This window comes from Anas platyrhynchos, chromosome 10, assembly GCF_047663525.1.
Source record: "Anas platyrhynchos isolate ZD024472 breed Pekin duck chromosome 10, IASCAAS_PekinDuck_T2T, whole genome shotgun sequence".
In the NCBI taxonomy this organism is placed as follows: Eukaryota; Metazoa; Chordata; class Aves; order Anseriformes; family Anatidae; genus Anas; species Anas platyrhynchos.
Window position 1 is genome coordinate 10,063,260 of NC_092596.1, and position 24,340 is coordinate 10,087,599.

General features: G+C 45.7%; 1 protein-coding gene and 1 long non-coding RNA gene across 3 annotated transcripts in view; one reads left to right on the forward strand and one right to left on the reverse strand.

The window, feature by feature from the left end:
- Positions 1-13,618, reverse strand: part of LOC140003275 (uncharacterized) — a 33,342-nt gene extending 19,724 nt beyond the window's left edge. The window contains exon 1 of the long non-coding RNA XR_011811604.1: positions 8,204-13,618. This is a non-coding gene — a long non-coding RNA (uncharacterized lncRNA). The remainder of the gene's footprint in view (positions 1-8,203) is intronic.
- The window catches only part of RNF128 (ring finger protein 128), a 41,015-nt gene continuing 17,335 nt past the window's right edge, over positions 661-24,340 (forward strand). Inside the window, exon 1 of one of the 2 annotated variants that reach the window (XM_005020473.6) lies at positions 661-1,210. In XM_005020473.6, coding sequence (XP_005020530.2) covers positions 808-1,210 — 403 coding nt within the window. In that variant the 5' untranslated portion in view covers positions 661-807. Of the gene's footprint in view, positions 1,211-13,656; positions 14,137-24,340 lie in introns of those variants that run through there. The other variant, XM_027465163.3, reaches the window with a different exon arrangement.

The window sequence follows — 24,340 nt, forward strand, 5'->3', positions numbered from 1 at the left end:
CTGAAATTAGGGCAAGTATCTATAGAGTGTATATCCAAAATGAAGTGTGAGAATCATTCAGACATCTCAGCAAGAATCGTGAAAGTGAGCTAAGGTAGGAAAACAGGGCTGAAAAAGGTTTCTTTGATCAGTTTATGTCATTCTACATCTCTTGCATTGGTATGAATCAATGTTAAAATTGGTTACTTATAAACACCAGAACAAGCTGGACCTGATAGAGTAGGTGACTGAAACAATCAGGAAGAAGAGGAGGAAAAACGACTTGGTTATTTTAGTGTGTAAGCTGAGGTTGGTTGTTTTGTTTGTTTTTAATAATATTTCCCTCCACTTTTGACCTTTTTAACAAGGTCATTTGCATCCCAGATCATATTGTGAAACAAGAGCTTGCATCACTGAATGAAAGATGATCTGGTCCTTCAGGAGTGACATTCAGGTTGAAACTGGAGACTTCCTAGAGCAGGGGGCTTAGGAAACAGCATCAGGGCCAGAATTTGGCCAGAAACGGTGGGGGGAGCTAGGGAGGGAATGACGTGTGGTGACAGAGGAGCAGAAAGTTAGAGCCAGAAGTTACTTAGAGGTTCCTTTATTCTGCATGTCTACCTAACAATACACAGGTGTGTCACTTGGGTTCTCTCCCAGCCCCCACTCCAGATAAGCACGCTGACGCATCGAGGACTTATGTAGGTGGTGTCAGGTTCCTGGTGGAACTGAAATTTCAAACTGGTCGGCAGGCTGAGGGCTGACAGTGGCCACCGCTAGCTGAAAATATCTGTAGGCATCTAAATTTTGCGCTTATATGAATAAGCAATGAGGCAGGATAAGTTCAGTTCTTTCTGCCTTCTGGTGATTATTAGTATTTTTTTCAAGCCTACAGAGACGGTTCCTGTGAACGCCTTTGTACGTTTGTTCTATTTCAACAGCACCAGTAACAGGTCTGTGTCTGAGCAGTGTGAATGTGGCCTGTACGGGTTAAGCTCCCCCCTGCTCAGTGCTCAGGGCTCGGTGGCCATTCCTAGAGCTGCTAACCTTCAAGCCTGTGACTCAAACACTCAGTTCACCGTCACAGAACCGCCGTGGATAGCACTGATTGAAAGAGGCAATTGCACTTTTGCTGAAAAAATCAAGGTGGCAGCTGGAATGGGTGCGACAGCAGCTGTGATCTACAATGCACCGGACAAAAGCAGTTACCCCATTCCCATGTCGCATATCGGTGAGTACCGCTGCGTAAAGCACCGGGACGTGATCGTTTCTCTTGGGTTTGGTCCAGGACAGCACAATGGGACTGTAAGGAAGCATTGGTGTTTGTGGGTGATCCTTACTTTAATCGAGATACTCAATGGGAAAAAAAAAAAAGCATTATGAAATAAATCTGAGACTTGACCTGTTGAGATATACTCTGCTGTTTATGTTGTGAGCTCGGTAAGGTGTAGCCCAACCGTGATTCTGGAGTTATTATGTATTTATATATTATATTATTATATGGCTATATACCCATTTTATACTTTCACAGCACATAAATTGTTCTGGATAGTAACGTAGAGAAGCATGTAGTGTCTGCTGTGAAGGCAATAGTTTACATTTCAGGGCTGGAGGACACAAACAAACTAGCCTCCAAGTATCTGAAGCACAGGCACATGCTTTGCAAAGCTTGTCCTTTTTTTTTTTTTTTTCCTCTAATCTTTTTTAAAATCCTTTCTGAATAGTAGCTGATCCCAGCCTCTTCTGAGATTCCTTAACCAAAAGTTAGACAAAATTATTCTAATCACACCTTTTGGCCCTAATAGCTATGAATCTATCACAAAGGAAAAGAAGCCAACTGTGACACTGTATTGCTTGGCTTTTATTTCTGTGCTTCTCTAGGTCAAGCTGCATAATAAAAATTTTAGTAAAAAGCAATATATACATAGCTACTGCCCTGAAATACACTTCGGTAGCACTGCACTAGGAATTCTTTGGCTTAAGTCAAAGTTCGCCTGGTTTTGTGAGCAAACTGAGAAGCTTTCCATGTGGAGATGGGCCAGCATTTTACTTATCACCTCCCTGGTACTGTTTTGGGTTGCTACATGAGGAGGTTTCTGGGTATGACACCCACAGCCATGCAGTTTGCAGGAGTCAGCCAGCACAGCCCTCGAGCAGGCTGGTTCAGAGTCTCAGTGAGCACTTCCCATGCTGTAGCAGCAGTGCAGGTGCTTTATCTAACCATCATGTGAGGTGCAGGAGTCCAGCTCCAGCAAAATGCATCCTAAGGGATTGCACAACGCATGCGCTGTATGGCACTGAAAGTGCCGTGCCTTGTAATGCCCAATCAACTGGCTGATATCTGATATCAGACAGCACGATAGAGCTGAGCTACTGTTTGCTAATGGAGCTTAAATGTGTCATGGCCAATAAACCAAATATTTTCTTCTAACTGGAGAAAGCAATTTAGATTTTAGTGGCCAGCACAGAAAGATTTGAATTACCTTGATTTTTCGGGGTTGTTTGTGGAGCTTGTCAGCTCACACTGCTGCTGTACAAACAAAAAAGGAATGGGCTGGCTTCCCAGAGCTGCACAACGGGTGCCTGCCAGGCTTGGGGACTGGAGCTGGCCCGGAGCAGGGTGGCTCCGCACCACCCCGTGCCTTGCACAAGGGTCTCTGTAAGGTGCCATGCAGGGAGCGGGTGGGAGCCTCGCCTGGACACTGAGGTTCCCTCGGGTGTCACAACCACGGCGGTTAGACTAGGTTCCAGCAACAAGGTGCTTGTTTAGGATGGGCTCTAAAAGCAGATCCTAATATTGCTGATGTTTTTTTCTCTAAAAAAAAATAAATATTGAAAGCAACAGAAGTATCACATACCCAAGAATGTATTTCATGAGGCTTGTAATCCCTTAATATTAATTAACTGCATATTCTATGTTAAGTCCCCAAATTAATTTAGTTTTCTCAAAGACTAGTGATTTTTATAGGGTTTTTATGGTAAGATATATCCCCTTCCTTTGAAATCTAATATTAGGCTCTATTTCATGTCAAACAAAGTTAATAAACCAATGCAGGACTCACACGTGTTAAATACAGTGAGGGTAAATTCAGTGAGATGAGTTCTTGACTTCAGCTAATCAACAGAGGTGCATCTTCCCCCTGTGTTTGTTTCCCTGCCTGCAAAGTGTGGCGCTGTACTTTTGGGGTCAAACAGAAAATGCTTGTGAGGGGAGTGGTCGTTGCTGCGCAGCGCTTGGAACAAGAGCGTGCTTTGAAATGATTTAGCTTTCTGTAGTAGACTTGTTCACAGAGCTGGGGAAGGAACCGTAGCATATGGATGGAATCTGCCAATGATGGCATCATACAGAGAGGTTTGTGGGGCTCAGTGATGAGTGCTCTCCCTTGCTTGGGTTGGAGCCTTTAGAGGTAAAATGCCCTGTTGGCAGGGCACTGAGAGAAAATCTACCCTGCTGCTGCCCGTGATCTGAGCTCCTGATTAAAAAAGGAACAGCAGGCCCAGTATCATTGCTAGCCTCTCACTCGGGTCAGCCCTGACATTGGCAACCACACATCTATACAGGAATATAGTAGCAGATAAATAAGTCTATCGGAATTCTGTCACCTAGGTTAACTTATTAGGACTTTGGGCCTTGGTCACAGTTTTTCCTTCGCTTTTCCTTCCTCCTTCCTTCTGACTAACATGAAATCAATAGATTTCTAACCAGCCTTGTTCTCCATTACAGCGGTACAATATTAGGTATGTATTTCACATCAAAAAGCACCTGCTTAATTTTACAGCAATTAGCTAGTTAGTTCTGGGCAAAGTTTGGGTGTCCAGGAAATGTTAGTAATTTCAAGTTGCTGGGAAGGGACAAAGAGAAAAAAAAAGTCTATTCTTGGTGACTCCTTCCTCATTGTCTCTGGCAGCTGCTGTCAGTTTGACATGATTGTGGGTATTGGTTTATCATTATACATGCAGCCATGAGATAAAACTGATACAGTATTAGCTTTTACTAACAGAAAATTTCAGAGGTCAAGCTGTTGGCAACATCTTTCCTGTTCCCTCTCTGATTACACAAATCATTGATGGGAAAATGCTCTCGTTTAATCTGGAAGATTTTTCTGTAGGTGGTTATGTCTTATTTGCATAAAGTCAGGTTGATTCAATGATACAGAGACTAAGCTCTTGCTAGGAAAAACAATTAAAATATCTCTTTTTAGTAGTTCCAGCACTTGTATGATTTTCTCTGGAAAGGCAATGGAATATGAATCTGGAACAGCATTTTTCCAGTGCAGTGCCTCAACATTTAAATGAAAATTAAGGGAATTATCAAGTTTTTTGAGCCACATTAAAATATAAACAAAATATTTTGGAGCTTCTTTTTTTAATAAGAAGTATCGGACCATGGATGGTAGCAGAATAGCTGTGCTCTGCAAAGTCACTGAACAGCTGGGTTTGGTCCCTGCTTTTAAGCAGTACTGGCATGGGTCGGTAGAGGGCTGTATGGTCTTACATTTTTTTCCTGTTCATTTACAAGAGAAGACAGGAGAGGAGGCAGGATAGAGGAGTACAGAATATATGTATATATATCATTACTGCTGACATTTGGATGCTATGCCCATGTAGCAACTAAGCTACAATATCAACCGAGTTCTGATGCGTTTACTCCATAAGACTCGGTGAAAGGGAAATCTGCTGGTTAAAGCCTCATGAAGATCATTATCCTGGCAGAACCGTTGTATAACAGGGCAAAGTAGATATATCAGCTTATTCATACACCAGACGTAATTGGCAATTCTGAATAATACACTAACTGAAAAGAGTTTTTGTGGATCTGTACTTCCTTCCAACTTGTTTCCAGGATATTCTATAGACTCCAGGTATTACTTTTCTTATCTCAGAAGTACTTTGAGATACGATCTTGCTAGCTACTGATGCAATAGCTATCAAAAACTTGTGGGATAAATGCTTGAAAATGAAATTTGGTTTTAGCTTTTGTTTTGAAAGCTGGTATAAAATCCTGCTCAGATTCCGCATCTTAACTCTCTAAAATATCATTGCTCATTTGAACTTTAGAGTAATCTCTGTTTTACAACACATTTTTGGTGATCCTCTCTGTTTGGTATAGAAAAAGCCAGGTACTCTGTCCAAGCTTGGAGCAGCCTGTGGGACCTGTAGGTGAAAACAAATGAACTGCCACAGAGTAGATGCCATGTACTTCCCTTTTTGTGAAGTCCTTCTGAAGTAAATGGCTCTGCTAACAGCAGCCCAAGTGCCTCCATAAAGTCAGTGTACTCTTTGTGTGGACTAAATTCCTCCATCTGTCATTGCCAGGGAAAATTGTCTCAGTAACTCCATGCTTCTCTGCACTGAGTGCAGTGGCTGGGAAGTGGAAGCACCCAGTCCTTCACCAGCTGGACCAGTCAATACAAGGAGAGGCTGAGAACCCCAGGGCAGGTCAGTGTGGAAAAGAGAAGGCTCAGGGAGACTTTACCCATGTGAACAAATTCCTGACGGGGCAAGGAATGACAGAGACAGACTCTTCTCAGTGATTCCCAGTGAAAGAACAAGAGGCAACAGGCAGAAACTGCCATACAAGAAAAACACTTTTTCACTGTGAGGGTGGCTGACCACAGGGAGTCTGTGGAGTCTCCATCCTTGGAGATACTCAAAACCCGATGGGACAGAGCCCTGGGCATGTCTCTAGCTGCACCTGATCAGAGGAGGGTTGGACTGTCTGATTTCCAGAGCAGCCAGCCTTTTCCTTCCAGATGGGCTCCCTACTTCTCCCCAGGCAACCGGGGAAATCCCTGCAGGCTGTGCCCACCTCCACAGAGCACATGCTGCCAGCAAGCTGCATTCAGGTCTGGATTTTCCAGGTCTCCCATGACATGTAGCCAACAAAGCCCAGTCCCTCACCTCATTGGTATTTATTGCTGTTCTTTTAGCTTCCAAGATAATCAATGTGATGAGCATTGGGTTTATTTCAGGTGATGACATACTGTGATCTACTTGTTTGTCCATATACCTGATGGTAAATGTATACAGGGAGCCCAAATTCTGCTTAGAAAAACAGTGGAAGGTTTGAACTGGTACCATAATGTGGCTCTCTAGTGGGCTTCCTCTGTTGTCAAAGCTCAGGAAAAGCTTTGAAAAACCTTAACTGCCAGAACCACCAAAAGAAACCGACCTGCTGGCTGTTTCCCCTAAAAAACGAAAATTGTCATCCTCTGTTTAATGATGCACAATAACCTGATGGAAACACCAAAAGATGTATTTGCATCTAATCGAGTCAATCAGTCTGGCATCTAATTGCAAGCATTTAGTTTACTATAGAACATACGCAGCTCTCATTAGTCACTTATCAGTGTAACCTCTTATCTGTTGTGCCATTGCGGTTGAAGTTGGGTGAGTTGTTACAGCTCCAAAAAAACATAATGATGCAAACCTGGTAGTCACCATCCCTTAGGGACATTGCCAGGTGAGAGTTGAATTGTCTCAGCTAATAAAAGAAACCAAGCCCAACTCTTCTGTAGTGTGAGTCAGTACACCAGTGAGAGTCAGCTCCTGGTACCTCTTCTCCAGAGTGGAACTGCAGTGGAAACACCTTAGAAGGATCAATAAAAGGCATTGAGGCTGTGAACTGCCTGAGTGTAACTGCCTGAGCAAGGAGCTAGGCATCACTAGCTAAGAAGAAACTGACCAAGGCAGATTTAGTTTAAATTTTGACCTCCTCTTAAGGCTCCTGTGGTTTGGGGGCCTTGCCCAGGCTGACTCAGAGCCTGGATACCAGCTGGATTTAAGAATTTCATACATTTTTTCTCAACATGTCATGGGATGATCCCTCCTGGTGAAGCACAGAGTGATCGAGACCTTTTTCTCCAGGTGCTCAGTGCACTGACACACTACAGAGGAGCTGGGCTTGGTTCCTTTTATCAGCTGAGATGATTCAAATCTATTTTCCTGCTTCTTTGAAATCCCCCAAGCTCCAAACTGCGCTGGTGTGCAATGCTCCTCTTGTGCTTGTGGTACTGCAGGAAAGCAGTCAATGGCATCCATCTGGGTAGGGGCAAGCACATCTAGAAGCAGGACAGTGGGAGCTTGAAGCAAATAAATTATGATGTGAGTAACACAACTAACAAAGTGTTGTTTTGTCCTAACAACTGACCCCTGTGTCCCTGTACCTCTTCTGACTCCACACGGGTAAATATTTCTGCTTTTCCTCTTTCCCATCCTTATGACTTCACTTCTGTTCCCAGCACCAGTTGAGGAGTCCTTTTTGCTTCCTTGTTCCTTGAAACAATAAAACTAACTTTCTCGCAAGTGGGCCTCTCACTGGGCAGAGGCAGCAAGGAGCTGGCTGTCCAAAGGCTATGTGTGGTTGCTAAACCTGGGTTTTCAGCCTCTCCCTGTGGGAGCCAGCTAGGCATTCTGTTTTCTCACCAGCTGCCGAGGTAAAAAACCTTGTGGGAAACTTCTTGAATTTGCCAAGCTTTTAGCTCAATTTTTCTGAAATTGGTTGTCAGTGTAGACAAGCAGGAAAGTTGTCTGAGGGGAAGAGGGATAAGCACAGACAGGAAAACTATACAATTGACAAGCAGGACTTCTTTGAAAAACAAAACCAAAAATGAATCACCAGCAGATTTTGGAGCTGATCTAAGCAGCAGATGATCAGGGGCTTTTAGAACACATTTTGGGCCCAAATTTCACTAAATCTCTTTTGGGACCAGCCTCCTTTCTTTTAAAATTCCTGTCTAAATTTACTGCCCTGTCTGCTTATATCCTAGCCCATCTGACTTTCTAACTGAGGATTTATACAGGGTTTTTACAGAGGAAAAAGAATCTTATGCCTTACAAAACCGGTAGAAGTATTTCTGTTGATTTTGGTGGAGTGTAGACTATGCCATTTGCACATGGAAACTCTGGATCAGCAAAGGTGTGATAAGGTGCACCATTGTTTTTGTAGATGTTTTTGTTACTACCTCATTTTAAAGTTAAGCCTAAATATTGTCAGGTGTTCTCAGGCTACATGGCCCCGCAATTTGTTTGTAGCAACCACTGTTTTCAGTGAAAATCTGCTGTTTTCAGTGAGGCTCTCCAGCTACGTTGACAGAGCCATAAAAGTTCACCTAGGTGAAAGTGCAGCACCACATGCATTCCACAGAGTGAGAAAAACATGAAACACAAACCTTATTTGTACATAATTATGACATAAATACAACTGAAATACAATTTTTGGTACCTTTATAGATCCGCTGTGTTCACACTTGGCCTTCACCCTGTAGCGTTCTCTCAAGCTGCCGCTGGGCTGGTTCAACTCAGAACTTGCCTAAACAAAGGTGCAAAAAGGCACAGACGAAAAAAATACCTGTGGCTTACAGTTTCTTCCATCTAAAGGAGGAGATGTTGAAAGAAGCACACACTGGGAGGCATCATTGAGCCTAAACCCAGGTGTGAGGCCTTCTCTCTCAGGCTGAAAGGAGCGCTTCCTCTAGCGCCAGAGTTGCAGTTCAGGCCTGTCATGCTTTGAAGTCACATGCCAGAATAAACCTCAGGAAAAAAAATAAAAATACAGGGACAAATCATTTAGTGTGGAGCCAGTCTTTGGTTTAGACAACGCCACAGCCTTCTCAGAGAAGGCCCGAAGCCCTGAGCTGCAGCCAGCTCAAAGCACTGGCAGCCTGAATCTCATGCACCCTGTCAGGGATGGTTTTCCCATTCATGACATTTATTTATTTATTTATTTCCATTTTAATGCATTTTTCTCTTCCCAGGTCCCTCTCTGGGGGTGGTTTCTAGTGGGTGGTGTGCATCCTGGCATTTGTCAGCAACTTTGGGGGTAGATGGAAGGCATGAGTGAGCCTGGCACATCCCCGGCCTGTTGAGGCTGTTGGCAAAGTCCCCACTGACATTGCTGTGGTCACTGAAGTGTGTCACAACTTCTGTCCTAATTATGCTGACAGCTGAGCTTCTGCAGTTGTGTGATCTTAAAAGCTCCCATTCAGAGCATTCCTGTGTTTGGCTCTGTGCTGTAAACAAGGATTCAGGACCAGCTGGAGTCACTGCTAACCTTTCCCTGTAGGACTTTGTGAAGGCTTTTCACAGAGGTCTGTGGAGGTTTGATGGAGGTGAAGTCAGAACTGAAGACAGCCACAGGTTGGATGCCAAAGCTCCTCAGGGATGTGCCACTGATTCCTGCAAGTAGCTGCAACCTGTGGCCTAACAGTCTGTGCCTCAGCACAAACCAACCCAGGAAGGGCAAATATTTTAAACTGTACTGTACTCTTCCTCAGAGGGCCGAGTGTCAACGTGTTCTGCTCTTGTGGATGTGTTCAGCCTTCCAGTCATCTGACGCTTCTCATTTGATAAACTGCATGATGTGCATGGTATGGAAAATGTTGGTCCCCAGGCTGGATGGAGGTTGCCCAATGTGCCTCAGGGAAGGGAACCACTGATTCAGCCCCCTGCTCGGAAACTCCACCATTGCTGAATAAAGACCACCATTGAATCAACAGGCCTGAGTAACATCATGCTTAGCTCCATCTGAAACTGAAACAGATTGAAAGCATGTTGTCTTGCGAGTTCTGCCTTTCTTGAAATTTTGTTTTTTTTTGTTTTAATTCATCAGATGCTTTGCTTGCTCAAGGCTCCTTGTAGTCACCTTTGGGGAATGCCTTCGGTTTAATTTTCTGGCATTTCCCAGGTATTGCTTATTTCTATTTATCAACCAACCTCTGTTGAAATGATAGATGGAAAAAGTAATTTCATGAAGTCATGAGTTTATTGATGGTAAAAAGAATGCATGTGAGCTTTGGTCACTGTGTGAGACTCTGTCTTACATATCTTCTGCCTCTGCGGACAATATTTTACCCATTTTCCCTGGGGTAGTGGAGTGCACATGTAGCACTGTCACAACAGTTGCTCCCACTCTGCAAGAACTACTGAAAAAGAGTATTTGCTTCTCTGGCACAGGAGACTTTTGTGCACATTTCATGAGCCAAGTGGATTACTTCAGTTCCAGCAAACAGGGCAATCTGATGAACATTTTTTTTCCCCACTTCCAGTGAATGGAGAGGTGTATACTGGAGTTTCCAAGCTGTGTTAGAGCCAAACAAGCTCCTAGATTCATAGTGAAACTTAGCTGGAGCTGGCAAGCTGTGTCTTCCACAGCTGATTAGAAGAATCACCACAGATCCTTCTGGAGGTTTCCAGCCTCTACACCTAGTCCAGCCCAAACCTGCCCTCTTTGTAAAGGGACAAAGGACCACAAGCTCCATTGCTACACCTTGTTTTTTTCAGTTGGATTAAAAACTTGGGGTGCTTTACCCACACAGTTGCCTACTCTGGAGCAAGTCACCTACCCAAGTCCCTTCCATTGCTGGCTGTGGCTATGAGCTGGTTTGGGGTAAGGAAATGCAGCATCTCTTGTCTTTAACTTGTGATTCAGAGTAACATTTGTTCATGAATTTTTGTCCCAGGTCATTGAGTCTTTGTTTTCATTTTAGGGTGTGTGTTTTGTTTTTTGTTTTTTGTTTTTTTTTCCTTTTTTTTTTCTTTTTCCACTTTTGCAAATGCTTCTCCTTTCCACTGGGTTATTTAGTGGAGAAAGCTCAGAGATGCTTTCAGTTCCATATACAGGGCCTGGAGCATTTGGTGCCAACTGCTGTAACACAGCCTCAGACGAGATTTCTTGTGTCCTTGTGAGCTCTCCTCCAAAGACACGTTGCTGGGTATTTGAATGAGAAACAAATGTAGCTTTGAAGGTCATGACCATACAGGTCTTTCATCAGCAATATGACCTGAATGATCTGGCTTGACGTTAAAAAGCAATATTTAGCATACTCTTTTTTTTTTTTTTAACCTCCAGGGAAAAAAAGAAAAGATGCTTAAATATTTATTCAATTAAGATAAAGCTGCAGGTGATGATAGGGTCCATACCTGTAGAAGTCAAGGAAAGCATTCTCAAAATTTCACTATATCTGAAAGTGCTGCCTATTTTTTGAACTTCTCAGAGACTCCCCTAGTAGCCATGGGAAAAATACATATATTTATAAGCAAAATTAGGCAGCAGCCTAGGTTTTTAAACAATAAAATCTTCTAAGGTTAAAGAAAATCAGATCCGTGCCAGAAATGCCTTCGTGCAGAACCTACTTTAGATGTAATTCTGCTTCTAATTTTGTGGGAGCTCTTAAGTGTTTCTTATCCTGTCATTTTGGGCTAGGTCATCATGGGCTACTGTGCTTTTATTTTCAGAAACTTTTAGAAAGATCTTGCAAATAAGTGCAGCAGAGATTTGTTGTACAACTTGTAGATATGTTGTATGACTTGTCACAGCTTCTGCAAAGTCTGTCCTCTTTCTCCAGCACAAAATGTGTTTTCTCCAAAATCTATAAAATCTCAGATTTTTATGTCAAGGAAAAAAATCAGGGGCAAAACAAACACAAAAATCTATTAGGGCTCCTCTTGCTTGATCCCACCAGGATTTCTAGTGGCAGTTATTGTTTTTGCATGCTACTCCAGATGCTCCTTTTCTCTTGGGAATTACGAGCAACTGAACTGAACGCCTTCAGACAAACTATATTTTTTGAACATGAGTAAAGGATACACTTCGGTGAGTCTGCAGGCCTGTTTATTAATTACCATTCTGGAAGAAGATTTAATTAACAATGAGAGCCCAGCAAGTTGGTAGTGTTAGACACGTAGTTTAAAATGCATATAATTTGCATGCTGTTTTTAAAACATTCTCACTTCAGTTTGCTGCCAGTGTGTCCCTGTGTGCTCTGACACCATACCAGTGCTGTCACCCAGCTCTTCTCAGCTGTGTAGGCACGGAGCAGACACTAACTATGCTCGAGGGCCGCTGACCAGCTGCAGGTGGTCTCTGCCCAGCGAAGTAGGCCTGAGCTACCAGTGTTTACTCTGAAGGACTGAACATAATCAACACAAGCATCTACTTCTTTTCCCAGCACAAACATTTGACTTCCTTTGCTTTTCTAACTTGAGAAATTCCCCAAACACAGTGAACAACCTTGGTGTTTGTGCCAGCTGTTTGCTCACTTGGTTATTTTCAAGCAAGTGGAAGCATTACCTGAACAAGTAGTCAGAAACTTGGTAGTGAAATAATGCCATGGCAGCATCTGCTATCACATTTAGAGGGATCGTTGCTTGTTATTATGCTGCATGGTAAGAAGTTCAAGTTTAGTCTCTGTGTTCGTTTTGGTGGGATTAACCAAGTATGTTGTGGATATTTTGCCACCAGACACTGTCCTGGATAGCGTGCATGTTGCACAACAGCTGCCAAAGAGTGGGGAAGTTATTTATTACCAGATGAAGCCTGAAGTGGACAAGAAGCTGTCCCTCAGCATAGCACCGCTACAATGCCCCACGGGGCTGCTCCTTGCATTATTCCCACTGCAAAAAAACGTTTCCACACATGAAGCTGCAGCCCTAACATCTGCCATCTTGTCGCTTTATTTTAATCCTGCTACAAACTGTATGGAGAAGCAAAACGCTGCTGCTGAGCCAAAGCCTCACACTTAAAAACCCCAGGGCTGTAGGAAGCTTTGTATCCTCAAGAGTTTTTGTCTTTGGTCCAATTTTGTCTTGGTGAAAATGCCAGAGCTAAACATCCCTAAAGCTCCAAAGGTATTTGAAGCTGAGTGGTTTGGCTCCTCTCCATCCTATAAAGCTTGGCTATGTTTTCAGGGTGTCGTTAAGTTGTTCCCTGTGCCTATATGGAGCAGATTTCAAAACAAAAACATGTATTTGATTTCTTAAAAGATATGTTTCTTATCATAGCAAGAGATGCTGTTGCAATGAGTTGTCTGCTTACATGTGGAATGAGAAAATGAGAGGCTTGTTTAGGCTTGGACAGAGCTCAGTGAGCTCTGCGTATTTAGCAATATTGATCTTTAGCAAATTGCTTCACCTACTCGTGCTGTGCTTCTGTTTCAGCAGCAAAACCAAACTTTGATCTCCCTGTGCTCCTGAGCTACAAAAGCCTCGCCAGGTGCTGTGCCTGCAAGCGGCATACTCAGCAGGGCGGTCACTGGTGTGGGGACTGGATTCAAGTCCCTTGTCCCCCAGTTGTTATTCACACCTGGCCCAACTCCGGTGGTGTCCCCAGGGCTGGGCTTGGTTGCCCAACGCCGGTTGTCCTGCACTCAGCACAGGTGTACGTGAAGGAAAATGGGTGCTGTTGGTCTGCGCTGAGGTACCGGTTATCGGCCGTGTGGGTTCGGGATCAGCCAGAAGGCCATGTGTGAAAAACCAGGCGGTGCCAGCTTGTACCACAAAAGGGTTTGACTCTGTGCTTAGAGTTTGGGATTGGATCATCTTTCAAGGTCCCTTCTAATCCCTACCACTCTGTGACTCGGATTTTTGGTCATGGCTACAGAGGCAGTAGCAGATCCGTCACTACACAAGAAATAATCCTTTCTAAACAATAGGCTCCACCAAGAGGGCCACCCCGTGTGTAGTGACACGAGGCCAATCTGGAGAGCGGCTCCTTCTTGTGAGGGCAACCCCCACACGGCAGCCCCTGGGAGCGGAGCCTCCCACCCTCACAAACACCTCCGAGGAGCAGGCGGACTCCAACCTCCCCTCAGCGCCCGGCCGCCCGGGGACCCCTCAGCGGGGGCGGACCCGCTCCTCCCCCGTGGGCGGAGGCGGCGGCGGGGCCGCGCCGATTTAGGCGGCGGGGCCGGGCTGGGCCGAGCCGTTCGGGGCCGTGCCGGGAGATGGCGGCGGGGGCCGCGCTGCTGGCGCTGGGCGCGCTGCTGGGCGCCGCGCCGGGGAGCTGGGCGGCAGCGGCGGTGTGGACGGCGTGGCTCAACGTGTCGTGGGAGGACGGCTCGTCCGGCAACCGGAGCGGCTGGGAGGCGGGCGAGGGCGGCCTGTACGGGCAGGACTCGCCGCTGCAGGCGGTCACCGGGCTGCTGGTGCTGCCCGACGGCCAGGACGGCTTCAACGCTTGCAGCGCCCTCACCAACTTCAGCGGGGCCCCCCCGGCCGGCGGCTCCGGCTCCGGCTCCGGCTGGCTCGCCCTGATCCAGCGAGGGGGCGGCTGCAGCTTCGCCGATAAGATCCGCGTGGCCGCGGACCACGGCGCCGACGCCGCTGTCATCTACAACTACCGAGGCACCGGCAACGACGTGCTGCCCATGTCCCACGTCGGTGAGAGGCGGCCGGGGGCGGGTGGGGGGCCGGGGCTTTCGGATTTGGGCTCTTTCCCCGGTTTCCAGCCCGTATGCTGCGTGCTGACTGGTTCTGAAGCCGGCAAACCCGGTGTGGGGCTGATTTTCCGTTGTTCACCAGCAAAGCGCGGTGAGGGTAAAGCCCTGTGAAAGGTCGTTTCCATTTCGCAGGGGCTGATGGCAGAGCCGCTCTCCGGCTTGCAGGGAGCCTCCTGCTTGCCAGCAGCGTGTTCCCTCCCCGGGCTGCCCATCTTTCAAATGAAGAATGAATTTTGGCTCTATTTCAAGCCACTGTTTCCTGAGACACAGCCCTGGGCTGTCTGGCTTCTGGCAGCGGTGAGAACAGGTGCCCTGTCCACAAGGGTCAGGGGTGAGCTTTCTCTGCTTGCTGTACCCCAAGCTTTGGGATCCACGTACGATGTCTCGCCGCTGTGCTTGTCCTCTGCCAGGTGGCAGCGCTTTGAGCGGCCCCATCTTGAGAGAAACACAGCAGTGAAAATGAATAGCGAGTCTTAAAGCTTGAGCTGGCTTGGAAAACAATTGCGTACTTGCAGCTGCACCTCTCACGAGGGGTGGGGAGGGTTTCTGTCAGTTAACACTGGAGGTGAGCGGTGAGACGAGGAATCGGCGGCTGCCTCTGGAGGCTCATTGTGTGCAGTCTTAATGAGATGTGTGACTGTGCTCCACTTTAAGAATTTAAAACCCAGAATGTGGATGAGTTCTGGCCTCTGAGGCAGAGGTTTCTGGTGTAATGAAATCATCCGCTGACAAATGTTGTTGGGATCTGGCTACCGCTGGGTGAGTTTCTCCTACTGACCTGACAGCAGCATCCCTGCCCTGAGCTCTGCTTGCTGCGTGCTTGTGTAACCCCGCAGCTCTGAGGAGCTCCTTTTACACTGCTGGAACACTGCTTGAAGGAAAAGCCCCTGTGGCCCTGTCCTTTTCATCACCCTGGCTGCTGGGAGTTTTACAGCATCTTAATCCCGCTGGCAGCTGCCTCCTGAAACGAGCCATCTGCTCCAAGAGGAGCTCCCTCCTTTCCGTGCTGCCCTAAGCTTTCTGCTGAGGGATTTATGTTGGAGTGGCTCTTGCTGTCCTGATTATCCTACGTGGCAGGTTACAGGCCCCAGGGCATGTTGAAACTTCCCAGCCAAACTGTTGACAACCAGGACGGTGACATTCTGGAGAAGACAGCTTTTGTTAAGCTGCTTGTTGCAGCTGTGTGACTCCTGGACGTGTTCTAGCACAACTACAGGGCCGAGCTTGTTGCTGCTGTTGCCTTTCCTCCTTGTCCTTTGTTTTAGCCCATTACTTTCTCTCCTGTTACACCCTTTTTCTCTTTGCACTTGAGATCTGTCTCTATTGTCTCAGTTGGCTGCCAGCCCCTGCTCTCATTCCTCTCCCCGTGGGGCTTTGCCCCCTGCCTGGGGCACAGGGCACCAGCAGCCCCACACTCACCTGACCAGCATCACAGGCTCTTGGCGTGGCATGGCCCAGAGGGAGTGACCTGCCAGTAGTTGGCTTTAGTGGTGTTGTGAAGTACTGGGTGTTCCTTGTCTTGTTCTGACCGGTGTCACAGTGTGGGCTCAAACGCAGGAGATGAGCTGGTCGCGTTGCCCTTCGAACCCCATTTTGGGCTGGGTTTCCTTCTGGCCTCCTGTGGTGACTCTGTACGATCGTCTGGAAGTAGAGGTGATGGTAGCCTGCTAGTTAAGGAACAGTTTTTGTGCAACCGCAACTCCTGCCATTTCTGTAACGGCTGTAGCTGTGCTAACAGTGAATTCACAGTCTGGGTTTCCCAATTGCCTTCATTTCTGCTTTTGCTGTCATCATATGCTATCCAGTGAAACCAAACAAGGGCAAGAGCTTCCTCCAGGCCAAGGCAGTGGGAAGTAGCTCTGGGCCTGGCCACAGGGCTTGTCTGGGGTGATATCTCCTCCTGCCCGTGCTGCAGTGAGTTGTTGGGGCCCTCCTCTTCCTCACCAGGAGGGAATTGCCCCGTGGCTGTGCTTTGAACTGTGTGGCACAAATTCTCTTTCAGGGTTTCTGCAGCAGCAGAGCACCAATTTGTTAGCAAAGCTTACCAAAAACTACTGTGCTGCTTTCTGTGACTGACAAACTGGGCTTCAGCAGCAACTTTCCTTTTCAGAGATCTCATTGTGCTTGTACTTGACTGCAGTGACCTTATCATCCTGCTCTGGGAGACTTCTTTTCTTATAACCAACACGTTTAGGCTGAGGAATTCTTTATTGCTTATATCAGTGCTCTGTGTGGAAACTTGCTGGTATGCCAACTTAGTTCAAAAACAAAACAAAACTGCCAATAAAAACAGCAGAACACAATAAATAGCCAGATCAGATATGATCAAATCCTGCTTAATACTCTCCAACACATAGAATGCTAAGGATTTAACGGAGTCCAAAGTAATATTTACTTTGCACTTTCATAAGCACAGAACCTTATCAATTAGCAAACTTGAGTTTTAATTGTGCTCATTTTAAGAAGATGGTACCTCTCAGTGGCAGGCTGAACAGGGTTTCAAAGTACAGTTCTGTGTGCTTATAATTGCACCTCTCTGTAATCTATATTGACCTTCTGGAAAAAAACATTTGATTGGAGGAAAAAAAACAGCATGTGAGGGGGGGAAAGAAGTGCACGGTAAGAGTTGGTTTGTTTTAAAGGTGGACCTTGACTTAAGATAGAAGCGGGCTGGAGGTGGTTTGGGTATCAGGGTACGTTAGGAAGGACGGAAGTGTTTTTGGGTGTATGTCCCTGTGCTTGGTGAAGAAATCTCTGCTGGTCAGAAAGCTAATGGGATAACTCTGTTTGGTTTCTCTGTTGTGTAGCTCTAGCCTTGAGGAGCACATCACCTGATCTGCAGAGGGCTTATTCGGGGAGAAAACAGCTAAGTAATTCTGGCTAAAGCAGTAACAGCGTGCTGCAGGCTGATGAGATCTGGTTCAAGTCTAAACTTGCATCCATGGGTGAAAGGGGAAGGGAAGGTCACATTCATAGCACCGCCACTTGACTTGCTCTGCAGGAATTCAGCAAAGATTAAGGCTACCAACCATATGTTCAGAGGAAATAGCATACAGCAAAAAGGAGGAATTGTGCTGTGGTGGAACTCTGTATGAAGCATGATTTTTTGAAAGAGACTAAAGCTATGCCACAATATTAAAAGACTGATGCGACCTGTAAAACTGGTCCTGCTAAAGCAAAGGGTTGAGGCAGAATGGTAATCCCAAGGCAGGCTGTGCTGAGGCTCTGTAAATGTTGTCTAAACAAATAGTTCAGCTCTCCTTTGCAGGGAGTGGGGGCTTGCACTGAGCACATCCGAGGTGGCGTTTGCAGACTGCAGTGCCTGGAGTTCACAGCTCTGAATCTAAGAATAGCTGTTCAATGTGTATGTGCTGCAATTTTGTCTTTACAGGCTCACTTCAGTTCTGGCTACCTGGTTCAGAGTAAATTAGTGTTACGGCTATAGGGGCGTTCAGATAGCTGAACGTGGCTTGCTGGGTTGGGCTGGTGGGCCTAATCTCACATCTGCAGGGTATGTGGGGTGCGATAGTTGGGGTTTCCCCTGGGACAGGTCTGTGAGCAGCTGGGAGAGGATCTGAGGAGGAGAGCAGGTTGGTTGCTGCTGCTGACAGCTCACCCTGACATTGCACTTTCTCATCCGACTTAGGTACCTTTGTACCATGGAAAAATATACAAGGTAGGCACCAATCCCTTAAACAGCCCAGAACAGGTCTGTTAAGTACCCTTGCTCCTTGGGTTTCCTGGGCTGTTGAAATGTAGAAGGATGAATTAAAATTCAAAGTGACAGCTGTGGCAGCAGAGGCTTCATTGTGCGGGGCACGCGGCCCTAAAACAATGACGCTGCTTGTTTGCCTCCAGCCCTGAATGTGCCGCTGAGCAAACAGCGGTCGGGCTCAGTGCTTTTCCCGACTGTATCAAATGTGCCCTGTCTTTCTGTGGACAGATGCCTTCTGGCTTACATTGTGCTGACTTCTGTTATCATCAGCTGCCTCAAATTTGCTGATTTCCAGTGGTACTTACCTGCTACGAGTACGATAAAGCAGGGATGTTAGCAGCAGACTGAGGAGGGACTCTTTTATCAGGGGGTGTAGTGAAGAGGACAAGGAGTAATGGGTAGGTTTAGATTAGATAGAAGGAAGAAATTCTTTACTCAGAGTGGTGAGGCACTGAATGGGCTGCCCAGAGAAGCTGTGGATGCCCCATCCCTGGAGGTGTTCAAGGCCAGGCTGGGTTGGGCTTTGGTCAACCTGGTCTGGTGTGAGGTGTCCCTGCCCATGGCATGGGGTTGGAACCAGGTGGACTTTAAGGTCCCTTCCAACCCAAACCATTCTGTGATTCACTTGAAGAGGGTGAGCAATGTATTTACTAAATCAAAACTGCTGAGCATTGCTGAATATAGTTACTGCAGAATTCTCACTAAGGAGTGTTGATTGGTGTTTCTCCAGAGGGCTTTAAATGCTGTTTGTGGGATTGAGAGGTGGTATTTCAATCTTGCCAGTGCCACAGACCAAAAGGCATGAATGAGATCTGCATGACAGCTCTCTTCACATTGCAGTGCCCTTAACAAGTATACTGTCTTGGCTGCTGCTTTAAAGGATGATTTCATGTTCGAAGATTTAGGGCCTGGCAGCATTTGTACAAGTCTTAAAGGCTCAGAAGGGGTGGTGGGAAGGATGACGATCAGACTCACTTGGCAAGTCATTGCTTTTAATGCTATTTAAACCAAACAGGATGCATGCTGGTTTCCAGCTCCAGTACCCATTGGGAGGATCTGCAGGCTCACGTTATTTAAAACTGTTTGGTCCGTGTGTGTTGCTTTTAGACACTAAGCCTGTTCGGTAAAAGGTTGCCATGCTTCGTAGCATGGAAATCTTCCTTATCTGCAGTAATGGTTGTGTCTGGTCTGGAGGCCAACCTCACTGAACACCCTCCCAGGGCAAACATGGATGGCTCTTCCCAAGCAGCATGGTCCCACAAGTAAATGTAGCATCTGGGAGGACGATGTGCTGCTCAGGCCAAAGGAGACTTGTGTTTCCAGGCCAAGCCTGTGCTGTGGGCACAACTACCAGTTAGCAAGGGTTTCTCTTCTCCCCATTTTTGTCCTCACCATGCTCAGGATCTTCTAAGGTTTTCCCTCAGCTTTAAATTTCTGTGTTATTCCTGCTCCTTAACTTACTCTTCTTTTTGAACCTCTGGCTATTGCTGCCTACTCCTGTCGATTTTTTTTTCCAACTTTTTTCGAGTGTCTTGCTGTTTTGGATTTACCTGTGTAGTTTGAAAGACTGAGAAAGAGATCAGGAGTAGTGTTAGCTGCCAAGTAAAGCACGCTGCAAGTGGGTTTCATTAAGCTTATGTGAGTGTGAGCAAGAACCCAATCAAAACTGGGGTCATAAGGGGCTGTTGCTTTAAATAACTGAGAAGTAGCCTGGAAGTGAGTGATTCTTTTATCTTGAACCAGGTAATGTTTGGGGTGGAGAGAGCAAAGGAGGAGTGGAAGGGGAGGGACAGGACTGCGTATGTGTCAGCTTATCCAGGTTTAAATTGCTCCTGGAAGGAGTTCAATCACCCTTCCCTCCTGCAAAGGGGAGAGCTTATCGCATTGCAATAAAGCTGTGAAGATGAAATTTCCTCTAAGAGCATCTACAAATGAAGATAAGTGCTGGGACAGGTGATGTTTGGTCAGATCGGCATTACCAATAAAGACTTGGCCTTGTGTATGTGGTTGAAAGCAATATTATTTTTTGTAAACCTTTTACCTTTTATTAGCGAAGAGCTAGGATGCGGGCTTCATGCCTTCACAGTGTTTGTCTGGGGCCAGGTGTGAAGCTCATGCTCATAGCATGATATGATGCTGGGCACAATGGGCTTTGTGTGCAGTGCTGATCCTACACCCAAGGGGAATTACATCACGTCCAGAATATGGGCTCGGTGTGCATACACTGTTAATGTTCCCTATGTACTATAACATAATGGTAAACTTGTACCAGCTTGTTTGACAACTGCCAGAAATTCCCTGTTTTGTGCTATTTCAATACAGTGAGGTAAGCACTATGCAAAATGTTACACTTTTAAAACCTGAAAGGCAGAGTAATAAATGCTGTTCTCACCTGCCTGAACAGGCAGGCGTGCTGAGGTGGTAGGAAACTGCTTGGAGAGTCAACTGACTGCCTTTCATGTTACAGTGCAGGAGATGGCTTCATTGCCTAATGCCTTTTTGATCATGTTGTGGGTGGGAGGGATGTCTGGGTGGCTAAAGAAAGCCTGGGGAGTGCTAGCTCCTCTGAGGCTGAAGGCACAGTCAGTTCTGATCTTGTGTGTTTCAGATACCATATCACATTGATAAAAGCGAGGATTTAGCCACCACCTTACCAGAACCAGGATTTGTATTTCATCTCCTTAGTCTCCAGAAAGCGATTCTGCTTTGGGGAAGAAGAGCTTTTCCTCTCCTTGCAAAATTAAACTCAGAAGTCTGCTTTTTTACTGCTTTTTTTTTTTTTTTTTCTATTTGGTATGTGAAGCAACTGAAATGAAAAGTAAATTTCTTCCATTCTGCTTTTTCTGAGCATGTGGCTTACGTGGTATTCAGCTGGGGTTTTCATAGCGCTGGGGAAGGGGGTGATGGGTTATTGCCATGGTGCTTCGAACAGTTCTTGTGTGACTGCGTTCTCTGAAGACTTCTCTGCAAGATCATGCACGCTCTTTAAAAATGAAATCTTTCATCCTCGAGGAGTTCTCTGGCAGAACTTACTCAGCTGTAGCAGAATGCCTGCAGCCTTTAATCCGTTAATAATTGCATCTTCATTTCTCAGTCCTCCTAACACACTGAGAGAAAACAGTTCATTGCTATACTGAATTGCTGCTTAATTTCTTTGTTAGACAAAAACATGATACTCCATTTTTATTATTTTTTAAATTCTTGGTTCATTTCGACTCACTCTGCCATTGCAATATTAAACAGCTTGCAGTTAGCCTGTCAGAAAGCTTTTTACACAGGGGGAGGATAATGTTTAACTTTCAGATAGCTGCACTGCACTGCTTGCTTTCCTCCTCCTTCAGTCACTTCCATGAAATGGCTTCCCTTGAATATTGAAGTCAAATCTTAAAGAAAACATAGCATTGGTTGGATCCTGGGTTAAATATTGTTAATATCATCCAGACCACGAGTGCAGGCTGGTGTGGGGCTGCTTCTGGGGTGAGGAAGCTGAAACGGTGCTGCGGGGGTTTGTTGGTTGCACAAGGCGCTCTCTGGACAGAGTGAAGTAATGCTGTGGAAAGCATTGACATTTAATTTCACTGCCCTCAAACATGATGCAAAACTTCAGACATTTGTCAAGGGGTGGGAAATGAGACTGAATCTGAAATTTTGTAGCTTATGTGTGTGATATCCTAGCTTTTTTTCCCCTTTTTTCTGAGGTAACTTTTCTGAAGTAACTTTCCTAATTATATTTCTTCAGAATGGCTACAAAACTATTGCCTTCTTCAAATGCTTTTGCCGATGATGTGGTAGCTAGGTTTGCCCCCAGATGGGAAGGGTCCTTCAGGCTGTCTTGCGGCCTGTTTGTAGCGAGTGCCACCAGAGGCATGACAGGGGTTAGGCCTTTGCTGCCCAAGAAAAGCTGCACTTAAAGACCTATTAAATTTACCCCAGGTTATTAATATGCTTTCAAACTCAAATGAAAGGGGCTTTCATAAGTTGACCTGAACTGAATTTAGAGCAAGTTTAGACAATGCAGACCAGTTCCAATGTCTAGTTTTAACTGAACAAGCTGAGGAAACAATTTTAAGTGAGACTAGAAGAGCCACGGCAGTTCCTGAGTTAGCTCTGATATGCAAACCTGTCATAAATTGGAAGCTAATTATTCACTTCAAAAAGCTCTGTCAGGGTCTCGTAAAAGTCTGCATTTGTCAATGTTACACTGAAGCATTGTGCAGCGAAAACATTAGACTGAATTGTGTTCTTGGTGGCATTAGATACTAGAGAGTAACAGCACTGGTGTGTTTAAGTCAGCTGTGGAGTAGATGTGTAATGATGGCAACTTTAATAACTGAAGCTTTTATCGAAGATGCAGAGCTGTATGATGTTTTGTTCGTGACTGGCATGCTAGATGTTAAAGTGTGCCGTACCCAAAAGGAGTGTACGGTCATAAAGCAGGTGTTGCCAGTTCTGTTTTCTTGGTTATGGAATTCAGGTGGTGAATGAGAAAATGTGGGAATGAAACAAAGGCTCCTTGATGTCCAGTGCTTGAAAAGTTTTCTTTAAAAGTGAATTTGTTTTCCTGCAGTTAATTAGCTGGGGAGCTTAAATATGGCCTTAATTAGAAGGGTCCTGGTAACACAGCAAAGATTTTAAATTACCAGAGGCTGTCTTCCCTTCCCATGTTGTGTTTCATTTTTATTAACTGCACAATGCAAAAGCTAGATTGAGTAACACAAGGACAGCGAAGTTCTGTTTTCTTCCCCTATGATGTGGAAGAAAAAGCGAAGATCTGAAAGTGCAACAGCAGAGTTTAACTTCAACTTTGCTGTGGCTCTGTGAGGAGGAAAGGCATGCACAAAAGGCATTTCCTCGTCTTTGGCTGCTGTGTGTGGAGTGGTTTAAACTTGTAGGAGCCTGTACAGGAGCGTCCAGGAGGCAGGGTTTTACCCTGGAGAACACATCACTGTAACAACATCCCCTTCTCCTAAGGGGAAGGTTTGCTTACCAAAGCTGGCTTGGAAGGGATGATTGTTGTGACAGTAGCAATGGGACAAGTTTTGGTGAAACCCAAAGTTTTGGTGCTTGGTCAGATGCTCTCATGCAGTGAGTGCCAGCAGCTGCTCACTGTGGAAACGTAGGGCTAAATTTTAATTATTATTGAGATAGCGTTATGCTTTCATCCCAGGTAAGGAAATCTTCCTGTTGTGTTTACACACATACCTAGCAGCTGTGCTCTTGGAGGGCTGTTGTATTCATTCTACCTGGAGTGCTGGTAGGGCTCCTTTCTAGTGTTTTATTTTCTTTTGGTGTAATAAAAATGCTGTAAGAATAGTGAGCTTGGTGGGCTGGACAGAAAGCTTTCAGTCATAGAGCCTGTAAATACTGGAAAACCTGGTGCATTCCTTATGAAATTCCTTTGAATCCCTGTCTCTGTGAATTCCCCAGACCCACTGGAGGCTGCAGTAAGTGCCTGAAGGGAAGAACAACTGTAATGGGTCCCAGCAGGGAAGTGAGAGAGGAATACTCAATAGTGTCTATAAATGATCAATAGCTGTGAAAAGCAGTTTCATTTTCAGTTGAAGGAGAAAGAAAAGGAGAAAAAAAAAAAATCACTAACACCCAGGTAAACCTGGTTAAGGTGTTTCCAAAGGTTGCAGCTGTACTCACCTGTGCCTGAGAAGGAGGTAGTTCCCCCAAGCTGCTAGAGCTTCTCATTCATTCACTTGCATGGGTGTGGAAGGAAAGCAATGTTAGAAGCCTGAAAATCATCTCTCTGGGAATCAGCTTGTAGTTTTGCCCCTGAGCATGTTGTGACAGCTCCTTGGAGCTGCTTCTGTGAGGTGAGAGTTGATGGTAGCTGTGTGCCCAGCATGGATCTGCCACAGAGTCCCCCCACACAGGGCAGTGGTTCAGAACTGATTTCTCTGTAGCGCACGCAGGAGTAGCACCAGGCGACGGTAATCCCCTTGTTGTGGAAAAAGCAGGTGTTTGCTGTGCAAAAGTCAATAGTGCCAGTTATAAGCACGTCTTGCATGCTGCATTTCTCCTCTGAATTGCTAGACCTGTAACTTCATGCTTACAGGGTAGCAGAAGTGTAATGGCAGAACAAGGAGGGCCTTTGCAGGGCAGGGTTTAATATATCTATTTATATTGGTATAAATAGATGAAACTCCACTCTGCATCTAAGTAAACCTGATACAGGAAGAGTAAAACTTTGATCTCTAGTCATGTACTCCTTCCTGTGTGCCAAATGTGCTTGTTCCAGCTCTTCTCCTTCCACTCCAACAAACCATTTTAGTTGTTGTGCCAACCAATGTCTGCAGACTGGCATCTTTCAGATTTTGACCTGTGGGCTGCCATCATTTGGGGGGAAGCTTTTGCAGAAGTCCAGACCTACAGAGGCAGATTGCATTTGTCTGAAGACTTGAGTAACTTTTCCACTTCAATT